We start from the raw sequence: 18,526 nt of genomic DNA, 5'->3' as shown, positions 1-18,526 counted from the left end.
AATTGCATCATATGGTTTTACTCAGAATCCAAAAAATCACTGTGTTTATATCAAAACAGTGGGAGATCGCATTGCTTTTCTTACTTTATACGTAGATGATATTTTATTAGCCGAGAATTATATTATGTTACTCCAAGGTATAAAGACATGGTTGTTTAAGAAATTTGATATGAAAGACCTTGGGGAAGCTTCTTATATTCTTGGTATTAAAATTCTACGGGATAGATCTTTGCGAAAATTGAGTTTGTCTCAAAAGAAGTATATCGACACTCTTCTGGATCGCTTTCTCATGTCTAACTGTATACAAGGTTAAGTACCTTATGATAGCACTAAAAAGATGAGTCAGGTGGATTGTCCTTCTCGCCTTAAAGATAAGTTGGACGAATCTAAGTATGCATACGCTTCTGTTGTGGGGAGTTTTATGTATGCTCTTACATGTACAAGACCTGATCTTGCTTATGCGGTTGGGATTCTTAGCCGGTTTCAGGCTAATCCAGGTTTCACTCACTGGGAATGGGTAAAATAGGTAATGTGCTATCTAAAACGAACAAAGTCATATGTTTTGACTTATCAAGCATACAAGTTGGAATTGGTTGGTTATTCTGACTCAGATTATCAAGGATGTATTGATACCCGAAAGTCTACTTCTGGTTTTATCTTTATGTTTGGTGGAGGTGCCATTTATTAGAAAAGCAAGAAGCAAGACTGTGTCGCGCAACCAACCATGGTGGCAGAATATGTGGCTATGAACTTAGCTACAAGGGAGGTTGTCTATCTTCACAAATTCTTGCAAAGTCTTCTAGTGGTAGACTGTGAGGAGCGACCTATTCCTCTCTTTTGTGATAATGCATCTGCTATTGCTATCACAAAACATTTGAAGTGTCATTCCGAGGCTAAATATATTGAAGGAAAATACCACTACATACGAGACATGCTGAGGAAGGAGGAAGTTGTTATTTATAAGATATCTTCTCCGGATAACTTAGCTGATCCACTAGCCAAGTGTCTTCTCGTGACCAGTTTCACTTTCCATGTGGGGAACATGGGTTTGATTTATTTATAATTGATGAGACCAAGTGGGAGAACATTATTTTGTATGCATTGTGGTCTTAATGATTTGTAATACCATGTCATGACATTGTACTTTATATTCCATGGAATAATTTTGAAAGAATGCATATGCTTTTGTGTGATAATATGAGTACTCAGTGTATGCCTTGAGATTCAACTTCCCTATTAGGTATGCACTTGTACGTGTATATGTGAGGGTCTCAATAGGGAGTGACGGTTGAGTCTCAAAATTGTCCAGGCCAATGGGACTGCATAGGCACAGTTTCCTTTACGGCTAATACTCATGCTGGTATAGAGCTTTACCCTGAGCTCCTTAGGTACTGAGTATGCCACGAACGGTGAGATGCCTTGATGTCCAGCTTTTCTATTAGGTATATACTTGTATGTATATACGAAAGGGTCTCAATAGGAAGGTAGGGTTAGATATCTAAATTATTCAGGCCTATGGTACTGATTAGGCACAATTACCTTAGTGGCTAATACTCGAACTGGTACAGAGCTTTACCCTGAGTTCAGGTTCGAGTATGCTATGAATGGAGACCGCTGAACTGGCAAATTTGACAAGTATGGATTTGGTTTATTCCCCAGCCTTGGATATCTAAGATATATATTGTGTAGGCCTGAGTTAACTCCACATGTATATTAAAGTGTTTAAGGTAATGCCTATGGCCATGGTATGGTTTTATGTGTTGAGATTGATTTTTCATGTTTTTTTGAAAATCGGAATTTGAAATGGATTTGAAACCAAGTGGGATTTTGTTGGAATTATGGTTTCAAATATATTATTTATAAAATAAAATTACCATGATATTAGAGGTGTGGGCCCCACTTTTAGATGTTTTGTCATTGAATGTTCAGTAGAGGGCATAATGGCCAGCACATCCCCCTGTAGAGGTAGATTCATTGGGTGCATTGACTGGACACATCCCTTGGGCATAAGGAGATGTATCTCTCTTGAGGGGATGTGTCTCTCCGTAGGCGATGTATCTCTCCTTAGAGAATGTATCTCTCCTAAGGGGATATATCCTTATGAAATACCATACCCTTTGGAAATCTATAAATTCCTCCATGGTCTTACAAGTGAAGCTAAGGCTATTTGGACACCCAGTCTGGCAGAACGGGAGTAAGCTTATCACTTGTAAATGAATTATCAAAGGTTATCTTGTGTACTTCAAATTTCATTTATATTCTTCAAGAAGAAATTTATGCTCTCTTTTTTCTTGTTATTTCAATTCTATGATATATGTATAGTTCTCATGATAAGAAAAATTATGGAGGATTTAATATCTATTTCTATCATATTTATTTTATTATTATTAGACTTCAAGTCTAACACAGTACATGATAGAAAGCATCAGAATAATGACTACACCAATTCTTTGTAGAAATTCATATAATAAACAGTTTTATTCTCTAATGGCGTCATAAAGCTAGGAAGAGTACAGTTGGAAACAGGGAATGACTTCCATGAGAGAGTCTCAAGCGCCCTATCGCTCCTTCAGAAACTTCTTGCAAATCTTCCCCCAGAATTCCCTGTCAGCCTCTGCTGCCTCCATCGTGGCTCTCGCATCTTCTGCAAACCCACACTGCAAAGATTCCCAGACGCCAGTTAACTATAAGAACCCGCAGAAGAAGAAGAATCAGGAAAGAAGGTGGGTGAGTAGTAACCTCAATACAGTTGCTGTTGAGGAGCCTCTCGATGAGATTACAGACGATGTCTTTGCTGTACTCTGGATGTCCTTGAATTCCCAAAACGTTGTCGCCCAGACGGAACATCTCGACCCCGGTTTTGTCTGAGCAGGCGATCACTTCTGCGCCGAATGGGATCTCCCACACCTGCATGCAGTTCAGGATAAACGTTTCCAAATCATGATCTTTACATAAGATACAGGAGTCAATAATTGCCTTTCTGTTTACAGGAAAAATGGAGGAGACGAAAGAAATTATAAGCCAAAATATCTAAAGAAGTCAGCTTGACCAGTGATCTTTTTGTTTCCATGACCTGTGTCAGGTCAATCAGGTGCATGGAAAGCAATCCGTATATACCTACATCAAGGAGGGATGGTTTGGAGAAAGAAGCTAAGAGACACCTCATCTTGGTGACACTCCATGATGGAAAGAGAAGAAGGAACTTGCTCCAAGCCCTGAAAATATTTGCAGGAAGACAAGTCATCGACCATCTTCACTTTCCTCAATCCAATATCCCAGCCCCCGTACGCTTTCCCAACCTTTCCACCGAACGCGCGGCACAGAACCTGATTCTCAGATACCAAAACACCGACATCTGATCAGAGATTAAATCATGTTCAACACGTTAAATTATTTTAAAGCTAGCTCCCAATGACTGATGATGATCACCTGGTGTCCGAAACAAATCCCGAGCACCTTCTTCTCCATGACATAAAGGATGTGGACAAGGAAACAGAGCCTCAGGATCCACAGGTCGTTCCCATATGCATCATATGGGCTTCCACTGATCACGAAGCCCTCGTACTTGTCGAGTTCCTCCATCTTTGGGAACTCTCCTTCCACCACTCTGAACAAATCCCACGTCCCTCCTTCTTCCCCAAATGCTGCCACAAACACATTGAAGTAGCCTCCGTACACCTTCTTCACGTAGTCCGAGTCCCTGGCTGCTAACAGCAGTGCGTACCTCTTCTCCCCTTCAACCATCTTCGATTGTGTGTCTGAAAGAGGAAAATAAAGAGAGATCACGGTGGAAGCTTAGGGGACCTAAGGATCGATGCTACGGAGAGGATATTTATACGTAAAGCTGAAAGGAAATTCTCTCGAGTATAAGTTGGATTTAGAACCTGGTGGAAGAGGCAAGGAGGAGCTCAAGTGCAGTGACAAGAGGGACGACGGTGGTGGGGGTATTTGTAAGAGTATGCTTGAAGCGCGGTCTAGTCCTCCTTATCCATACCTCGGCGTGGAAAGATGACTTGAATGATCAATTTCTTACCCATCTCCCTCGGTGTTTTCCTTCTCTAAGTTAAAATTTACTTCATTAAATATCAGCAGCTATCTTTTTCACTGAACAATGCTTAAAATCTTCAGCCATCCAAAAAGATTTGGATTTAACTCGTTCAATGGATCTGGTTCCGTCGAGAATCAATCAATCACAACTTTGTGTTTCAGATCTCCTTCCCCCCTCCTCTCAGTACTTTTCCTCCGTGAGTGGGTGCATCTTCGTGTTACACACTGGAACCAATTCCCTGAAGCAAAATTAGGATGGATTGGTGAAGAAAAGAAAAAAAAGAAGAAAGATTGTGGAGGAAGAAAAGAATAAAAAGAGACTGACGACGAAGGGGGAAGAGAAAGACTTGGACGAAGATGAGAAAAAGAGGGTTGGTGTGTTTTGCAGCGTTGATCCGGATCGCGTGCCCTGAGTGTGTCTGATGCCGACGTTTTGGAGTTGGTCCCGACAGGAGGTGGTCCGTGGTCAGCTGCCGGAAATTGAACACGCCACTAGACGGCTCTTTCCTTCTCTCTCTCTCACTGTCACTCTCACCCTCACTCTAACTCTAGGCGGCCTTTGCTGCAAGAAAATCGGCATTGAGGTACAGTAAAAAGTGCGACAAACGTGGTAAATTGCACGGCCGGGATGTCGTGAGCCATTTATTCGTCATTGCTAGTATTTGAATTTTCCCTGGTTCCGGTGAAGAGAAACCTCTTGTTTTTGTAGCTTACCTTCTACTTTTCACGTTTTTTTTACTGTTTATTTAGACAGTCCTATCTATTGTAAGAGTGTAAATTAAGAAGAAAGAGAGAAGAGTAGGCACAAGATAGAGAGAGAAAGTGTGAGAGGTCTATAAAATAAGGTACATATTTGTATATCCTCCCATATTTGTATATCTTCTCTTGTATATCCTCCCATAATATGAAAATGACCATGAGACTCATCTAATAAGCCTTAAGCTTTTATGGTACATTCTTTTCGGATACCTCAATATTCTATGTGTACCCTTCTAGGGTTTTTCATAAAATTAGCTCACTATGCAACAAATAAGATGTTTGGTTGAGTCAGTGTGGCATAAATCATTTTGCCCACTAATCTTCTATACATGGTCTTGTCCTTGTAGAACGAAGATTATGAACCACTTTCATGTTATCTCATCAAGTTTTGCTCCCAACAAAATTTACTCATGTAGCATATCTGTGACATACTTCTTATATCTAGACAATAGCAACCTATAACAACCTTCAATTTGATCAATTGATCTCATATTCACCATGGAGGACGAAGAAGAAAAACCCCAAGAAAGTTGTTCTAATACCGATTGATACAAATTGATACAATCCTTTTGTGTAATTGTGTTAACCAAGTAAAAATGAGAGAAATTAGGGGAAAATATTAGATAAAAGGGGAGAAAATAAGACAAAGAGAGGATTAGATAAAAGCTAGTTTAAATAGAAGAGGGTTGTAATTCTTCTCTCACTTTCTTGGGATTCTATTCCCTTTTATTGGTTTCCTTAGAGAAATTACTTAAGTGTCATTGCTAAATAAAAATGACATTTTTTCCATTATTGAAATTGAAAACACGTTTGTTACTAAGGATGATCCATCATGCTTTATTATATTGGCTGGTACTCTTCTCCATGATCAATCAAATCAAAATGGTTGATCGATCATGTTTTATAACTTTCTATATGATCAATCATACTTATTCAAGTTGATCGATCATCATTTTGTAAATTTGTATTGGGTCGAGCATACCTATTCAAGTTGATCGATCAACCTCTATAAATTCGTACTACATTTGGAATACAACAAGATGAGCCCCATTTTTGTATTTATGTTTCTAGGGAATTTTACCAAAATACCGGTTTGAAACAACTTATTTATGAAAATAATGAGGATCCCAAATTATTTACAAAACTACCGAACTTTGACCGGTCCACTGTATATGTGGACAGTCAAAGATGACACATAAGCTTTGACTGCTTACGCGTCGCCCCATCATCAGAGCGATACTATAGATGAACACAGAGGCTGCCACGTCATTAAATAATAATATTTTGAATAAATTTTTAAAAATTAAAAAATCAAATACACTTTTTATTACCTTATATCTAAAATAAAAAATTATTTAAATTTTTTTGGTAAACAATTAAAAAATTAACTCTTACTTATTTAACACCATTTAATATCAATTAAAATATTTATTAATTAAAAAAAATATCGTTACACTTTTTTTTCTTCATATTTTAAAAAATAAAATAAAATAAGTAAATTAATTAGATTTAAAATATTTATAAATTAAAAAAATTAAAAAAATTTATTTTAGAGTTTAAAAATACAATTTATTTGTATACTTTTTATCACCTTATTTACAAAATTTTAATATTTACAAATTTTAAATATTTATAAATAGAAAAAATCTAACTCTTACCCATTTATTATGGATTTAAAATATTTATAAATTTAAAAAATCTTACTCCTTAAGTCTTACCCATATATTATCGATTTAAAATATTTAAATTTTTAAAAAAATATACAAAAAAGTTATTTTAGAGTTTAAAAATAAAATTTACTTTTATATTTTTTATCACCTTATTTACAAAATAATAATATTTAGAAATTCAAAATATTTATAAATATAAATAATCTAACTCTTACCTATTTACTATGGATTTAAAATATTTTTAAATATATTTTTTTTACTTTTAAGTTTTACCCATATATTATCCATTTAAAATATTTATAAATAGAAAAAAATTTACTCTTAAGTCTTACCCATATATTATCCATTTAAAATATTTATAAATAGAAAAAAATTTACTCTTAAGTCTTACCCATATATTATCCATTTAAAATATTTATAAATAGAAAAAAATTTACTCTTAAGTCTTACCTATATATTATCCATTTAAAATATTTATAAATAGAAAAAAATTTACTCTTAAGTCTTACCCATATATTATCCATTTAAAATATTTATAAATTAAAAAAATATATACAAAAAAATTGTTTGTGTTTAAAAATATAATTTATTTGTTTACTTTTTATCACCTTATATACAAAATAATAAATTATTAAAAAATATATTATTTAATTAAAAATCTTACAAAACTTTACAATAATTTTAATTTGGCAAAAATTTCATTAACATAAAATTAGAAATTAAACAGTAAATCACAAAACAATAAATACAATAATTAAACACCTAAATTGAAATCAATATTATAATTAAATACAATAATTCAATTCAATTAACAAAAACCCTAAAAAATCACCCTCCTAGGTTTTGAGAGAAGGGGCGGCGTGAGGATGAACAGAGGGGAACGGAGAAGAAGAACGAGAGATGAGGCTGAGACGAAGAGAGAGTGGTTGAGAGGGGGGCGTCGAGGGCGAGGTCGAGCGGCGGTAGTAGGGGAGCGAATGGCAACAGGGGAGGCGGCAGCAGGGGGCGATGAGAGGAGAGAAGCCGAGACGAGAGGCGAGGAGAAAGATCATGGAAGAGATTAGAATTAAAAACATATGTAAGGGTTGATGTGGTGGGTGCTTACGTGGCACCAGATGACATAGCAAAAAGAAGGTAATTTATATTGACGTGGTAAGTTATGTGACAGATGATGTGTCAATAATAATGACGTGGCAGCCTATGTGTTCTTCTACAGAATCGCTATGATGATGGAGCGACACGTAAGTAGTCAAAACTTACGTGTCGCCTTTGACTGTCCACATATACAGTGGACCGGTCAAAGTTCGGTAGTTTTGTAAATAATTTGAGATCCTCGTTATTTTCATAAATAAATTGTTTCAAACCAGTATTTGGGTAAAATTCCCATGTTTTTATGATGATTAGAAAATCTGAATTCCTCTTTAAATATTCTGAAGAACTACTTGAATTCTACCATTTGAGGAATCTCCTTACTCTTGATGATAATTCAATAATAAGATGAAGCCCCAGCTGATCCCCTGCTCAAGCCTCTAACTGGCTTTCCCATTTGGTCAGATTTTTCAGCTCGTTTATCAGGGATTTAACCAACAAATAAGACGTGATGCGCAGAGAAAAAGTCCAGGTACTTATTCCTAATTACAGTACTCTTCGATCCAAAACGAGCATTACACTCTGATCCACCCATTCTCCTTCCTTCTGCCTCTATAAATCTTTATCTCTTCACTCCTTAATGCTTCAGTCTTCGTTTTCTTCCAAAATAATTGGAAAAGCAAAAAATAATAATGGCGATCACTTGGTTCCTCCTTTTCTTCGCCATCTTTCTCCTGTCACCTTCCGCCTTCGCCTTCAATATCACCACGATTCTCGACCAGAACCCTGACTTCTCCACCTTCAACAACCTCCTCACGCAGACCGGCGTGGCGGCCGACATCAACTCCAGGAGAACAATTACGGTGCTCGCCGTGGATAATGGCGCCGCAGGATCCTTTTCCGGCCGACCTACCGACTTGCTGAAATACCTCGTGAGCGTTCACGTCGCCCTCGACTACTACGACATGGAAAAATTCCAAAAGATGACCAAGAAGTCCACCTTGGTTACCTCTCTCTTCCAGTCCTCCGGCCTGGCGACGAATCAACAAGGCTATCTGAACGTGACCCACGACCAATCCGGCGAGTTCCGGGTCGGCTCTGCCGTCCCCGGCTCCAGTTTGGTCGCCAACATTGTCAAGGAGGTGGCAACTTACCCCTATAATATCTCAGTGCTGCAAATCAGCAATGTTATAGTTCCAAAGGGGATTGAGAACATTAACAGCAGCACCACTCCGCCACCGTCGCCCTCCCCTAAGGCCCTAACACCTACCCCCATGGCTGCGCCTTCAGATGGGAAAAAGAACAAGACCTCCCCCGCTCCTGCGCCGGATGACTCTATTGCGCCCTCACCAAGCGATAGCGATGCCCCTTCGGAGGCTCCCACACCCGACGCTGGCCCATCCGCAGAGGTGGCTCCCGCTGGCGACGAGGCAGATGCTCCCAGTCCCAGCACTGATAAAGACGATTCGTCTGGCTCTCGTCACGGAATTTCATACATGGGAGCAATCGTTGGGCTAATCTGCATGGCGTCAGCCATGTAGTGTTCGAATCCATTCGTGCCGTTCGAGATCCATCATAAAGAAAAAGGGCCACAAGGGTTGAGTCAGATGGAGGTTTAATCCATGGGCTTCGTCTCCAAAACGACTTGGGCTTAAATAGGGACTTGTTTTTCTTTTGTTAAATTTCCTTTTTCGTTTCTTTAGTCAGTTCAGTGGGGGCGGAAAGACGAGAACAAATAGAAATTCTGAGAATTATTGTCATTCGAAATTGACATTCATTTTGGGGCGTTTCGGATTGTAAAAAAATCTATATAACGTGAGTCATTAACAAGAAGATGCCACGGTTACCGTCCAAACTTCAAAACGTTGCACTTTAACCAGACTTCTTGTTGGTTACTATGTTGTGCTTGCTACGCTCTTTTTTTGGAAGCCGAAAGAGGATTTTTCAGGCTATATTCGAGATGAACACAGGAATTGACTTGTCATTAGAAAAGACTCAGCTCAACGAAGTTCAGGAGACCTCATAGAAGCGCCCGAAGCAATCAACCCTCTTTCAATTCTTTCAATTCAACCAGAAATTCATACCAGGCAACAGTACTATATTAACCACCAACAAAATCGGTCATCTCTTTCGATACCGTTTGCTCTACTGCTTTTTATTGCTTAAAGAATGGTTACGACAACAAGGTAAAAAAACCATCGCACCATCTCATCTATTACACTCGGGTTTCCAAGCTTCAAGCCACTGTCGGACACGAAGAAAATTGAAATACTTAAAATTCTCAGTATCGTATTTCCTTTCTGAAAAATACTTTATCACAGCCACCTGACAATTTCTTGAAATAGCCATAGTGGGAACACCACCGATCTGTATTTAAAAAATCACTAGCCACTGGGACCAAGAGCAAGGGTACTCACCCAATGCATCTTATCATGGCTTGAGAGCCAATGCCAGGCCAAACTTTGGAGTCGCTTCAACCACCTTGGTATCATACTCCGCAGAAAATGTTACTAGTGACTTTGGCCTCCACTCCCGCTGATAAATCATTGCGACCTTCCCATTGTGAGCAAACCGGGTTTTCAGCAGAGAGAAAGGATCAAGGGAGTGTGAGCTCCCAATGGAGAAACTATTTTCATATGTGGTAAACTTGTGAGTCATCTCAGCAGCAACAGCAGTCCCAATGAACGGATTCACTATGTGAATATAAGAAGCCTTCAAGGTCTCTCCCTTGTCCCCCCTACATATCAACAGATCAAAATCCTCACTAGTGAACAAAGTACATCTGATCGCACCAAATAAGCCTCATTCCAAAAAAATGATTTGTAGAACCATAAGAAACATAAAAGCTAGAAGGGCAATATACCAAGAGTTACTTCCAGGATATATCTTGCATTTCGGAAACTAAGAGAATCAAGTTAAATACAAGTTGAACAAAACCCTCAGGAGGCAAAGAGGCATAGAGGGGTGATACGTACAGTATAAGTGAAGCAGATAGATCATCAGTGTTATAGCCAATCCCAGCATTGTACTTGGTAAGGGAGCCAGATTTAGTATCAAAGCCAACCTCAGCACCTAAACTAATTTGCCTGGTACCTATTGCAGTTGAGAACTCCAACAGAGGGGTATTGGTCAAGCCAATACTTGTTGTCACAGCTGCATGGGGATGAAGATACAGCACATCTAACTTTAACACCACAAAACAAGGCGATGTTAGCAGATAAATTTCAAACAAAAAACAACATATTGAGGTGATTTATCAAGAATAAATTGGTAATAAACTTCTTATTAGCGCCCATTTAAACTAGGAAGCACAACGATCACCACAGGAAGGGATGGAAAGGAACCAAGAAAAGTCCTTATACAATTACTTTTGGAAAAAAAAAAAGTTTAAAAACTCAAACAAGATCAACTCTCCAACCCTTGAAATTAAAAGTGCACAAACCTTGCTTGACTTGTGATCAGGTAACTTGAAGCTAAGAGCAGCCCTTGTACCTTGGACAATTTCATTTACTGCAATAGTTGTTGAAACCTGACAATCAGAAGACCGAACTATTCAATAAATCCTTCCATTGGATACAAACAACATGATGATACATAGTCCGATATTGTTTAAATAAATATCAATGTGAACCAAAAAAAATGGTAGGTCTACAACTGAAGTACAAACTAAAACCAGTAACATGAGAAGAGGGATTGTGATCTGTTTCCTTACATTGGAACTTGAGTCAACTTTCACATCCACAGTAGTGTTGCCTGTCTTATACTGTGTGTTCACATCGCCAACAAAAAGTTGATCCTTTTGCACTGCTGTAGTCACAAGACCCTACAATGTTTGTGCAAAACATTAGAAGATGCAAATACTAAAAACATATCTGGAACATCAAATTTAAGAATATGATGAGTCTTAACTGTGATAATAGATACACATGTATGCATTTACTATTTTGTTTCCAGATACATATGTGCCCAAATAAGACCTACTGTAGGAACATTTGTTACAGGAAACAAGCTTTCAGCTTGGGTCATTTGAAATAGATCCCTCTCGTTAAACTATGTTCAAGGCTGAATTACTTCTCATATTCCGTTATACTTGTGTAGACATTTTCTATTAGAAATACTATATGAAAACTGCACTCAGGCAAATTTTACATCAATACCCTAAGTGAATAAACTAAAACGTATCCATAGAGTAATTTTTTGCTTCCATATACACAGTGCTAGCTTATATTTTCCTTACTCACCTTGTTCCTGTCAAAAGCTTGATTCACCACCAAGAATAAGATCTCACTTCCACAGGATCATATATTACAATGCTTTAGAAACTATATATGTTTCGAATTGTTATATCCTGAACAGGATCCCAATAAGCTACAAACTATCCAAAGGTCTTCTGTTTGAAGACTAATACATTGACCTCCTCAGAAGAAGAAGAAATCAACCACGAATGAAAAAAGTCAAAGCAAATAGTGAACCAGAGGGATGATACAGAACATTGGATCTTCCTTGTGATTGAGATGATCAATATTTGCCTCCCACTACCAATATATTTGGCTAAGAAAAATATATGACGCTCTCAAAACCAATAAAACGTCACCATCTTAACGCATTGATGAACTCATTATGAAAGGGGGCAAACACAATTTTCTTGGTTATATCCTTCTCTCTAATGCTTAAGTATCTCGATGACTAACACTTAACCATCTTCATAACATCATAACCATTTACTCCTTCCTCATCAATAAGAATTTGGATTTAAGAAAAAGAAAGAAGGTCGCTAGCTGACCAAGCCCCTATAATGAATACCTTGGCAATCAAGATAACCAAAGATGTTCAAAACAATATTTTGAAAAAAAATTATTTACCAGTCCATTTTATTTTCAATTAAATAATCTAATAATTGGGTAAAAGAAGGACCACAAATCACTAACCTAAACGGGCACAAATCTAACGATCAGCTAAACAAGTGGGTCATAAAAATGCTAGTGACACTTCAGTTGATCATAGTATCCAATCCAACCGGCTTTAGCTCGAACACAGAGATTCACATTGAGAAAAGGATCAGATATATGACATTAACCACAAGTTCAAATACACACATACGTATATATGTACACATATACATACATACGAAATTAAGTGATTCAGAACAGTTAGTTTAAGTCATTAAAACTTTCACTGTCAGCTCCGAAAATAATGACAACATGGTTTGCATTGTATCCATTAGTCCTTTGTGAACCTGACAGTCTTGCAAAATCTATAGGCACATCTGTATGGAGGCAAAAACTTGTATAACATGAAAACACATTTCCACACATACAAATTGAACTTTTTCTATTTGAATTGTTCGAACCTTGACATAATATAAAATATTTACATTAGACTCTCAATTTGATCTAGCAAGTAGTACACCGAGGCCAAACACCTTATTGGATGTTCAGTAAATATGATGATTCATGAGAAGCTAATGGCTCTGTTGAAAAACAAGTCCAGGGGCATTGTGGTCATTTCATTTTATCGTTATTTATATTTCTTGATATAATCTTGTTCTACATGTCAAACTGTCTATAGATCAAATTTCATGTAAAGAGGACGCGTAGAATAGGAGATATAGAAGGGCATTCTTGTAAATTGTACTCAACCCTGGTTATAAATAGAGGTTGGGGGACGTGCAGGTCCACCAACACAGTCACTTTCTCAATATCTCTTCTCTACTTTTTCTCCCTTTCATTCTCTCTCTACAACCTTCTTTCTTCTTAATTTTTTCAGGTTCAAAACAAAACTTCACTTGAAAATAAAATTGTAAATAATATCTTAACATTGAAGAGCAGGATATATAAGTCATACCAGCCCAGTGCCACTTAGTAATGTCAAATTGAACTTATGATCAAAATTGTAGTCTTTGTTCAACAGATCTGCAGAGTGAACAAAATAGACAAATGAATGAGACTGATAGCAGCACTAGAGGGCGCATATGATTAAAATTATCGTGACTTCAAAATGATGGCTATAGAGAGGCATTGATCATTAAGAAGGGTTACATGTGTACTTGTTCTCAACCTGAGGACACAGCATATATAAAGATGCATCAACAGGAAACAATAATTTGATTTTTACCTTCATTTTCCCTATTGACATATGAAATATATGTATCAGATGCATCATATTCAAATAAGATGAGTTTGAGAGATATTCGTTAAAAACAATGTTCCACCACATACTTCATCACAAAAGTAATAATAGTAAAATTAAAAAATAGCAAAACCAATGTCTCAAGTTTAGTTACAGGTTATGTCAAAGGGATGGAGGAGTGAGACTCAGATTGCCTAGTTGTGGGCTTTTGCAGTTCCAAGTATCAGATATTTGAATGTGAAGATTAATCAATTTTTTAACATAAAAGGTAGCATGATTTTCACGACAACTAGCTTTCATGCAAAGCATGAATAAGAACATAGTCTTTTTGCATCCTCAGGCAATATGCCCTCAATACTTGCTCCACAAAATAAATTTTCTAAGTGGAAAAGGAAAACTAAATACCAGAACGTGAAATTCACCTCTGGCTTTTTTGCCAATCTCCGAAAAAGGTGCTGGTCCATTACTACCCATCTCCAATCCCACAAATAGATACGTCCACCTGTTGATCCAGTAGTCAGAACACAAAATATTTCCTCACATAAACTAGCCATTATAACGACCAAAACAAGTGACCAGCCTTATGTCAAGACAATCTGCCACACCAAACACCAATATAGAGTGACATAAAATTATGCATACTGTAGTTGTAGAACATTAAAATACTCCCATACTCAAAATCTGGCCTCGTTAATAGATGCACTAATTTTCACATAGATGAGTAACAAAATTCAGGTCTGAATGTCAAACCCAATCGTGTCAATGTACAATTTTACACCTTCAGATAGAACAAAGGCTGAAAGAAAATGCAATATGAGCCCAAACAATTCTTAGCAATTACAGAATCATCATTCAGGCCTTCATGGGCTAGAAGCTCTACTTCCAGTTTCAAATTGTAAAAGTAACTTCACAATTCCAAACAACAGATGTGGAGGAGTGAGTCAAGTGTGAAAGTTATTTTGCCTCGCCAGAGTCAAGTTTTTTTCAAACTCCTCCACTACGGTGCCACTTGAAGCACCGGAATAAAGCTAATTTCACATGGAACAATCTGTTTTGCATTATGAGTCTCTCTCCGAATATTTGCCCCAGAGAAAAAACAGAAAAAAAAAGCAAAGAAAGTTTAATGTTCTAAACATTTTCAAGGCCACGTGCCCATACATTCTTATTTTGGGACAGAATCCTGCTCCTACGCAGCCTTCTCTTAAGACCCGCTGACAGTGGCCTTAACGTGAACGTATGAAAAGAGGGCATGCAAAATAGAAACGATTTGAATGGACAGTGGAATCCGCGGGAGTAGGGCCAGGTAATACGCATTAGTAATCTCTTTATGAAGCTTACATGTATGAGATATTATAAATGATGCTCTAAACAAAATCAATATAGACCTAAACAAAGTACAAACCCTTTCTCATAATTCAAAAAAATTCACTCATTCCGTAGTACTCTTCCTAACTAAATTTCAAGGAATTTCAAGAAAAATAAAAGTGAGAAACCAACAAAAAAAACCATATTTACGACAAATATATCATTTCGACCTACATTTGAGGTTAAAAATTAGGACGGCCTTCACACACCACAAAAATATCACGAAGCAGGTTTACACATATGATCAATGATCCAAGACGATAAAAGGAAAGCAGAAGATAGATACAATCAATACAAGCGATGTGCAGATACTTCAAATAAAAACAGTTTCTTAGAAGGACTTTTACAAAAGTGGAAGACTGCAGAAGCTCCTCTCAACGATATATTATGCGGTCGTTAGACCGAGAGGAAGAAGAAGAAGCGCCTATCTTCCTGTCCTCTCACCTTCTGCAACAACTGGCGCCGACCTAAAAGAGAGCGGAACGGTGCGGGGCTTCGAGGTAAATATCTCTCCGGTTTTACGTGAACGCCCAACTAACATTTACGAAATAACGCAAATGCCCTCATTTTGCTCGATCGGAAGTTTGGACCCTGGGCTGGCAACTGGTCCGGAATCCATTTTCATCTTCCAGCGTTAGAGCTCAAAACTCAAGAACCATGTGAAGGCACGTTCAAGGATTCCGTTAGTGACACATTACGCGGGTACGAAGCAACCGCTAGAGTAAGCCCGTTGAAATTAAAAATATTAGATTAATTGAAGAAAGAACAAGCGTGAATTGCAACGGCCAATTTGTATTAATCGCCTCTAAGCAATGTAATAAAGCCTTGATGGTTTGAGTTGCTTGGTAACATCAAAGCGCCGAAACGTGTCGACCCATTTATCCGGGCTCTTCAGCCGATGAACACCTATCGTGTCAAGCGTAAACGGACCCTGGCATTTGTCGGGTGCACCGTTAACCGCGTAATCGAACATGGCCGGCTTAGTGTTGTATCTATTCTTCCCGCGGCCTCCCATCTGCAGCCAGTCACCCACAAGCTTGTCCTCCGGACCCTCCGTTTGGTTCTTCGGTATGTAGGATGTTCGAATCCACTCCACTAAGTCCCACGACAGGAGGTACCCCATGCCCGACATGTAATGGTTAAACGGGTTCGTTTCGCGGCAAGGGATGGTGAACCCGTAGTACAGGTCTTCCCTGGCCAGGGGCATGAGTGACTGCACCAGCTGGTTCAACCTGAAGTAAGTGTCGTCGTCTGCCTTCATCACGTAGTCATAGGGTTTGTCGGACCCATTCGTACCGTTAAACAGGTCCGGCAAGCTTGAGAAGTAGGTGTAGGTTTTACCACTGTCCATGTTCTCAGTGCAGTTGAGGATGATGATGTCGTCGAACTGCATGATCTCTAGAGCTATCAGCACCCTCTGGTCCTCCTTGTCGAGGTTGCAGAAGACGAACTTTACGTCGACTTGGACGTCCACGGGTGGCGACTGTGTTCCGTATGCGAGGCGTAGGATGTTTCGCCGCCAGTACTGATCTGCTTGGGTTAGGACTCCGATGAACAAGCGGAAAGCAGGGGGAGGCGGCGAGGGGTTTTCGGCTGCTGCTGGGATCTGGCAACTGGCATGGAACATCGAGGCCGTGTGGTTGAAAACGGTGGCATGGTCGAGTTTCTTTAGAGTTTGGTGACTGGTTTCATGCATGGAGGAAAAGAGGCAGAGGAGGCTGAGGAAGACGAGCAGAGAAACAAGATGCAACATTTTGAATGAAAATGAAGACCTGGAACCACGGTTTGCTATTACTGAAGCCATGGCCATGATGGTGATGAAAAATCATAATAGGATGGAATAACGATAGAGCTGAAAGTGATGAGATCTTTGAAGTTTAAACTCAAATCTGATCTCTATCATGCTGAAGCCCAATCAAATTATCCATCGTCGCCGCCGCTTTTATTGGTTTAAATCGCGTCGCAGTTCAGCAAGAATCAATTAATTAAACTAAATCATCTTGAAAAGGAAATGGGTTGAAGCTATAGATCGTCTTCTTCCACGGTTTGACTTTGTAATTCCTTCAGTCGGGAAGGAAATTAGGAATTAGGAAAAGTAAGGCTTGGAGAATGCTTTATTCATCAGACGCTACAGGATGTAGACGCGCTTGGAGCATTAGACTGATTCTTTCTCAAGATTTGTCCACTTCAGATCAAGAGCCGCTGACCGGTCTCCTGCCATCAAGTGATGCTGCGGCAAGCAAGCATTTGGTAAAGACTTGGAAATCCAGTTATCTTCACATGCTTTGGTCTCGTCTACTTCCTTCCTTCCTCTATGGTCTACTCAATTAATATGAGCATTAGGGCTCTATTTGGAACCCTAGAAAAAAAAATAGAAAATAAGAATTTAATCATTATTATTTTAAAAAATAGTTAATAAAAATAAGATAATGATCCAATTAGCTTTTTGACTAACTATTTTTGGGAATAATAATTGTTAAATTCTCCTCTCTTTTTTCATGGCGTTCCAAATAGACCCTAGATGTCCTACGTTACGCATCTGTCTCCCAGGTAGTATTAGTTCATCAACCATGTTAAGAAGGCATTAGTGTTGTAAGTCCCGGGGCATGCATCTAAGATCAACCCTTTGTTACTTTTCTTACTCCACTAGGGATGAGATGTGCTTGCCAAATGACAATTATGGTAGATAGTGGTTGTGTTATGTAGGGAACTTGCCCTTACTCTATTATGAAGCACAAAGGAGTTAGGTTTCATTTCTTGGCGTAGAGTATGGACAAGGTTGAATTAGATACCTTAAATCTTATACCCTAATTTTTCTAGGTAGTAGGAGTAGGGTGAAGACTACATTTTTTTTAATTCTATCAGGAATAGACAAAGATGGAGTTCAAATGAAGAATTGTATAGGAGAGTTTAATTGATAATAAATATTTATTGTAAAAGGAAAAATAAAAAATATATATGGTTTATAAAAAGTATATTTTTTAACATAATTAAATATTTTTTAAAATATATTAAATTTTGACTTTTATAGTTATTTATAAAAATAATTTTGATTTTTTTTAATATTTATTTTTCTTCCTCTTCTGGTTGTGGACAATTTGGAACCCAACTCCGAACCAAAACCCAAACTCTAAAACGATACTATAAAAACTAAGAAGTAGAAAACCAACCCAACCTGCATTATTTCCCTTCCCCTCGACTTCATTCTTACTCAAAAACCAAACCCAACCTCTAAACCCAAACTTGGAGAAAACCCCTGGAGTTACAAAAGAAATGATTTTGTTGTCTATCTACTATTGGTAAACTTGTAATCTTGTATAAATTTGGGAAACTGGGAAGCTGAAAACATAAAAAATTACGAAATAACAAATATAGTAATAACTGATTTTCGATTCGTTTCTCAACCCGGAGGAGCACAAACTTTAAGCATAAAACAAAAGGATGGGAGATCATAAAAGGAAACATTA

The 18,526-nt window shown here is 38.0% G+C and overlaps 4 protein-coding genes across 5 annotated transcripts; 1 reads left to right on the top strand and 3 right to left on the bottom strand.

Moving 5' to 3' along the window:
- Positions 1–2,558: 2,558 nt before the first annotated feature.
- On the bottom strand, positions 2,559–3,744 carry LOC137950882 (gamma-glutamyl peptidase 5-like). Its single transcript, XM_068797540.1, has 4 exons — positions 3,430–3,744; positions 3,162–3,326; positions 2,740–2,907; positions 2,559–2,657 (listed from the first exon to the last, which is right to left on the bottom strand). The coding sequence occupies exons 1-4, from the start codon at positions 3,742–3,744 to the stop codon at positions 2,559–2,561; spliced, it is 747 nt and encodes a 248-aa protein (XP_068653641.1).
- A 4,513-nt stretch (positions 3,745–8,257) lies between these two features.
- Positions 8,258–9,106, top strand: LOC137950205 (fasciclin-like arabinogalactan protein 14). Its single transcript, XM_068796594.1, has one exon. The coding sequence runs from the start codon at positions 8,258–8,260 to the stop codon at positions 9,104–9,106; it is 849 nt and encodes a 282-aa protein (XP_068652695.1).
- Positions 9,107–9,666: 560 nt separating this feature from the next.
- On the bottom strand, positions 9,667–15,549 carry LOC137950040 (mitochondrial outer membrane protein porin 4-like). 2 transcript variants are annotated; one of them, XM_068796388.1, is made up of 7 exons: positions 15,407–15,549; positions 14,117–14,196; positions 13,410–13,477; positions 11,278–11,388; positions 11,008–11,094; positions 10,541–10,749; positions 9,667–10,302 (listed from the first exon to the last, which is right to left on the bottom strand). In XM_068796388.1, exons 2-7 carry the CDS (start codon positions 14,166–14,168, stop codon positions 9,996–9,998), a joined length of 834 nt encoding a protein of 277 aa, XP_068652489.1. In that variant the 5' UTR covers positions 14,169–14,196; positions 15,407–15,549; the 3' UTR covers positions 9,667–9,995. The 2 variants fall into 2 exon arrangements, with proteins under 2 accessions (XP_068652489.1, XP_068652490.1); XM_068796389.1 differs by having other exon boundaries at positions 15,436–15,537.
- A 315-nt stretch (positions 15,550–15,864) lies between these two features.
- Positions 15,865–16,869, bottom strand: LOC137950204 (beta-1,3-galactosyltransferase pvg3-like). Its single transcript, XM_068796593.1, has one exon. It carries the CDS (start codon positions 16,867–16,869, stop codon positions 15,865–15,867), a length of 1,005 nt encoding a protein of 334 aa, XP_068652694.1.
- Between the last annotated feature and the right edge of the window lie 1,657 nt (positions 16,870–18,526).

Source organism: Aristolochia californica, unplaced genomic scaffold (assembly GCF_029961685.1).
Source record: "Aristolochia californica isolate CCGP_79_NKW_82.1479 unplaced genomic scaffold, dmAriCali1.0.hap1 SCAF_14, whole genome shotgun sequence".
Taxonomy (NCBI): domain Eukaryota; kingdom Viridiplantae; phylum Streptophyta; class Magnoliopsida; order Piperales; family Aristolochiaceae; genus Aristolochia; species Aristolochia californica.
Note: the sequence above shows the minus strand (reverse complement) of the source record. Positions and strands in the feature narration are given on the sequence as shown.

Coding starts and splice junctions, on each gene's coding strand:
- LOC137950882 (XM_068797540.1), bottom strand. CDS start 3,744: ATGGTTGAAGGGGAGAAGAGGTACGCACTGCTGTTAGCAGCCAGGGAC. Junction 2,908..3,161: donor TGGAGTGTCACCAAGATGAG/GTGTCTCTTAGC, acceptor AACTGCATGCAG/GTGTGGGAGATCCCATTCGG. Junction 2,658..2,739: donor TCAACAGCAACTGTATTGAG/GTTACTACTCAC, acceptor GAATCTTTGCAG/TGTGGGTTTGCAGAAGATGC.
- LOC137950205 (XM_068796594.1), top strand. CDS start 8,258: ATGGCGATCACTTGGTTCCTCCTTTTCTTCGCCATCTTTCTCCTGTCA.
- LOC137950040 (XM_068796388.1), bottom strand. CDS start 14,168: ATGGGTAGTAATGGACCAGCACCTTTTTCGGAGATTGGCAAAAAAGCC. Junction 13,478..14,116: donor GATTGGCAAAAAAGCCAGAG/GTGAATTTCACG, acceptor TTCACTCTGCAG/ATCTGTTGAACAAAGACTAC. Junction 11,389..13,409: donor TACTAAGTGGCACTGGGCTG/GTATGACTTATA, acceptor CAAACATTGTAG/GGTCTTGTGACTACAGCAGT.
- LOC137950204 (XM_068796593.1), bottom strand. CDS start 16,869: ATGGCCATGGCTTCAGTAATAGCAAACCGTGGTTCCAGGTCTTCATTT.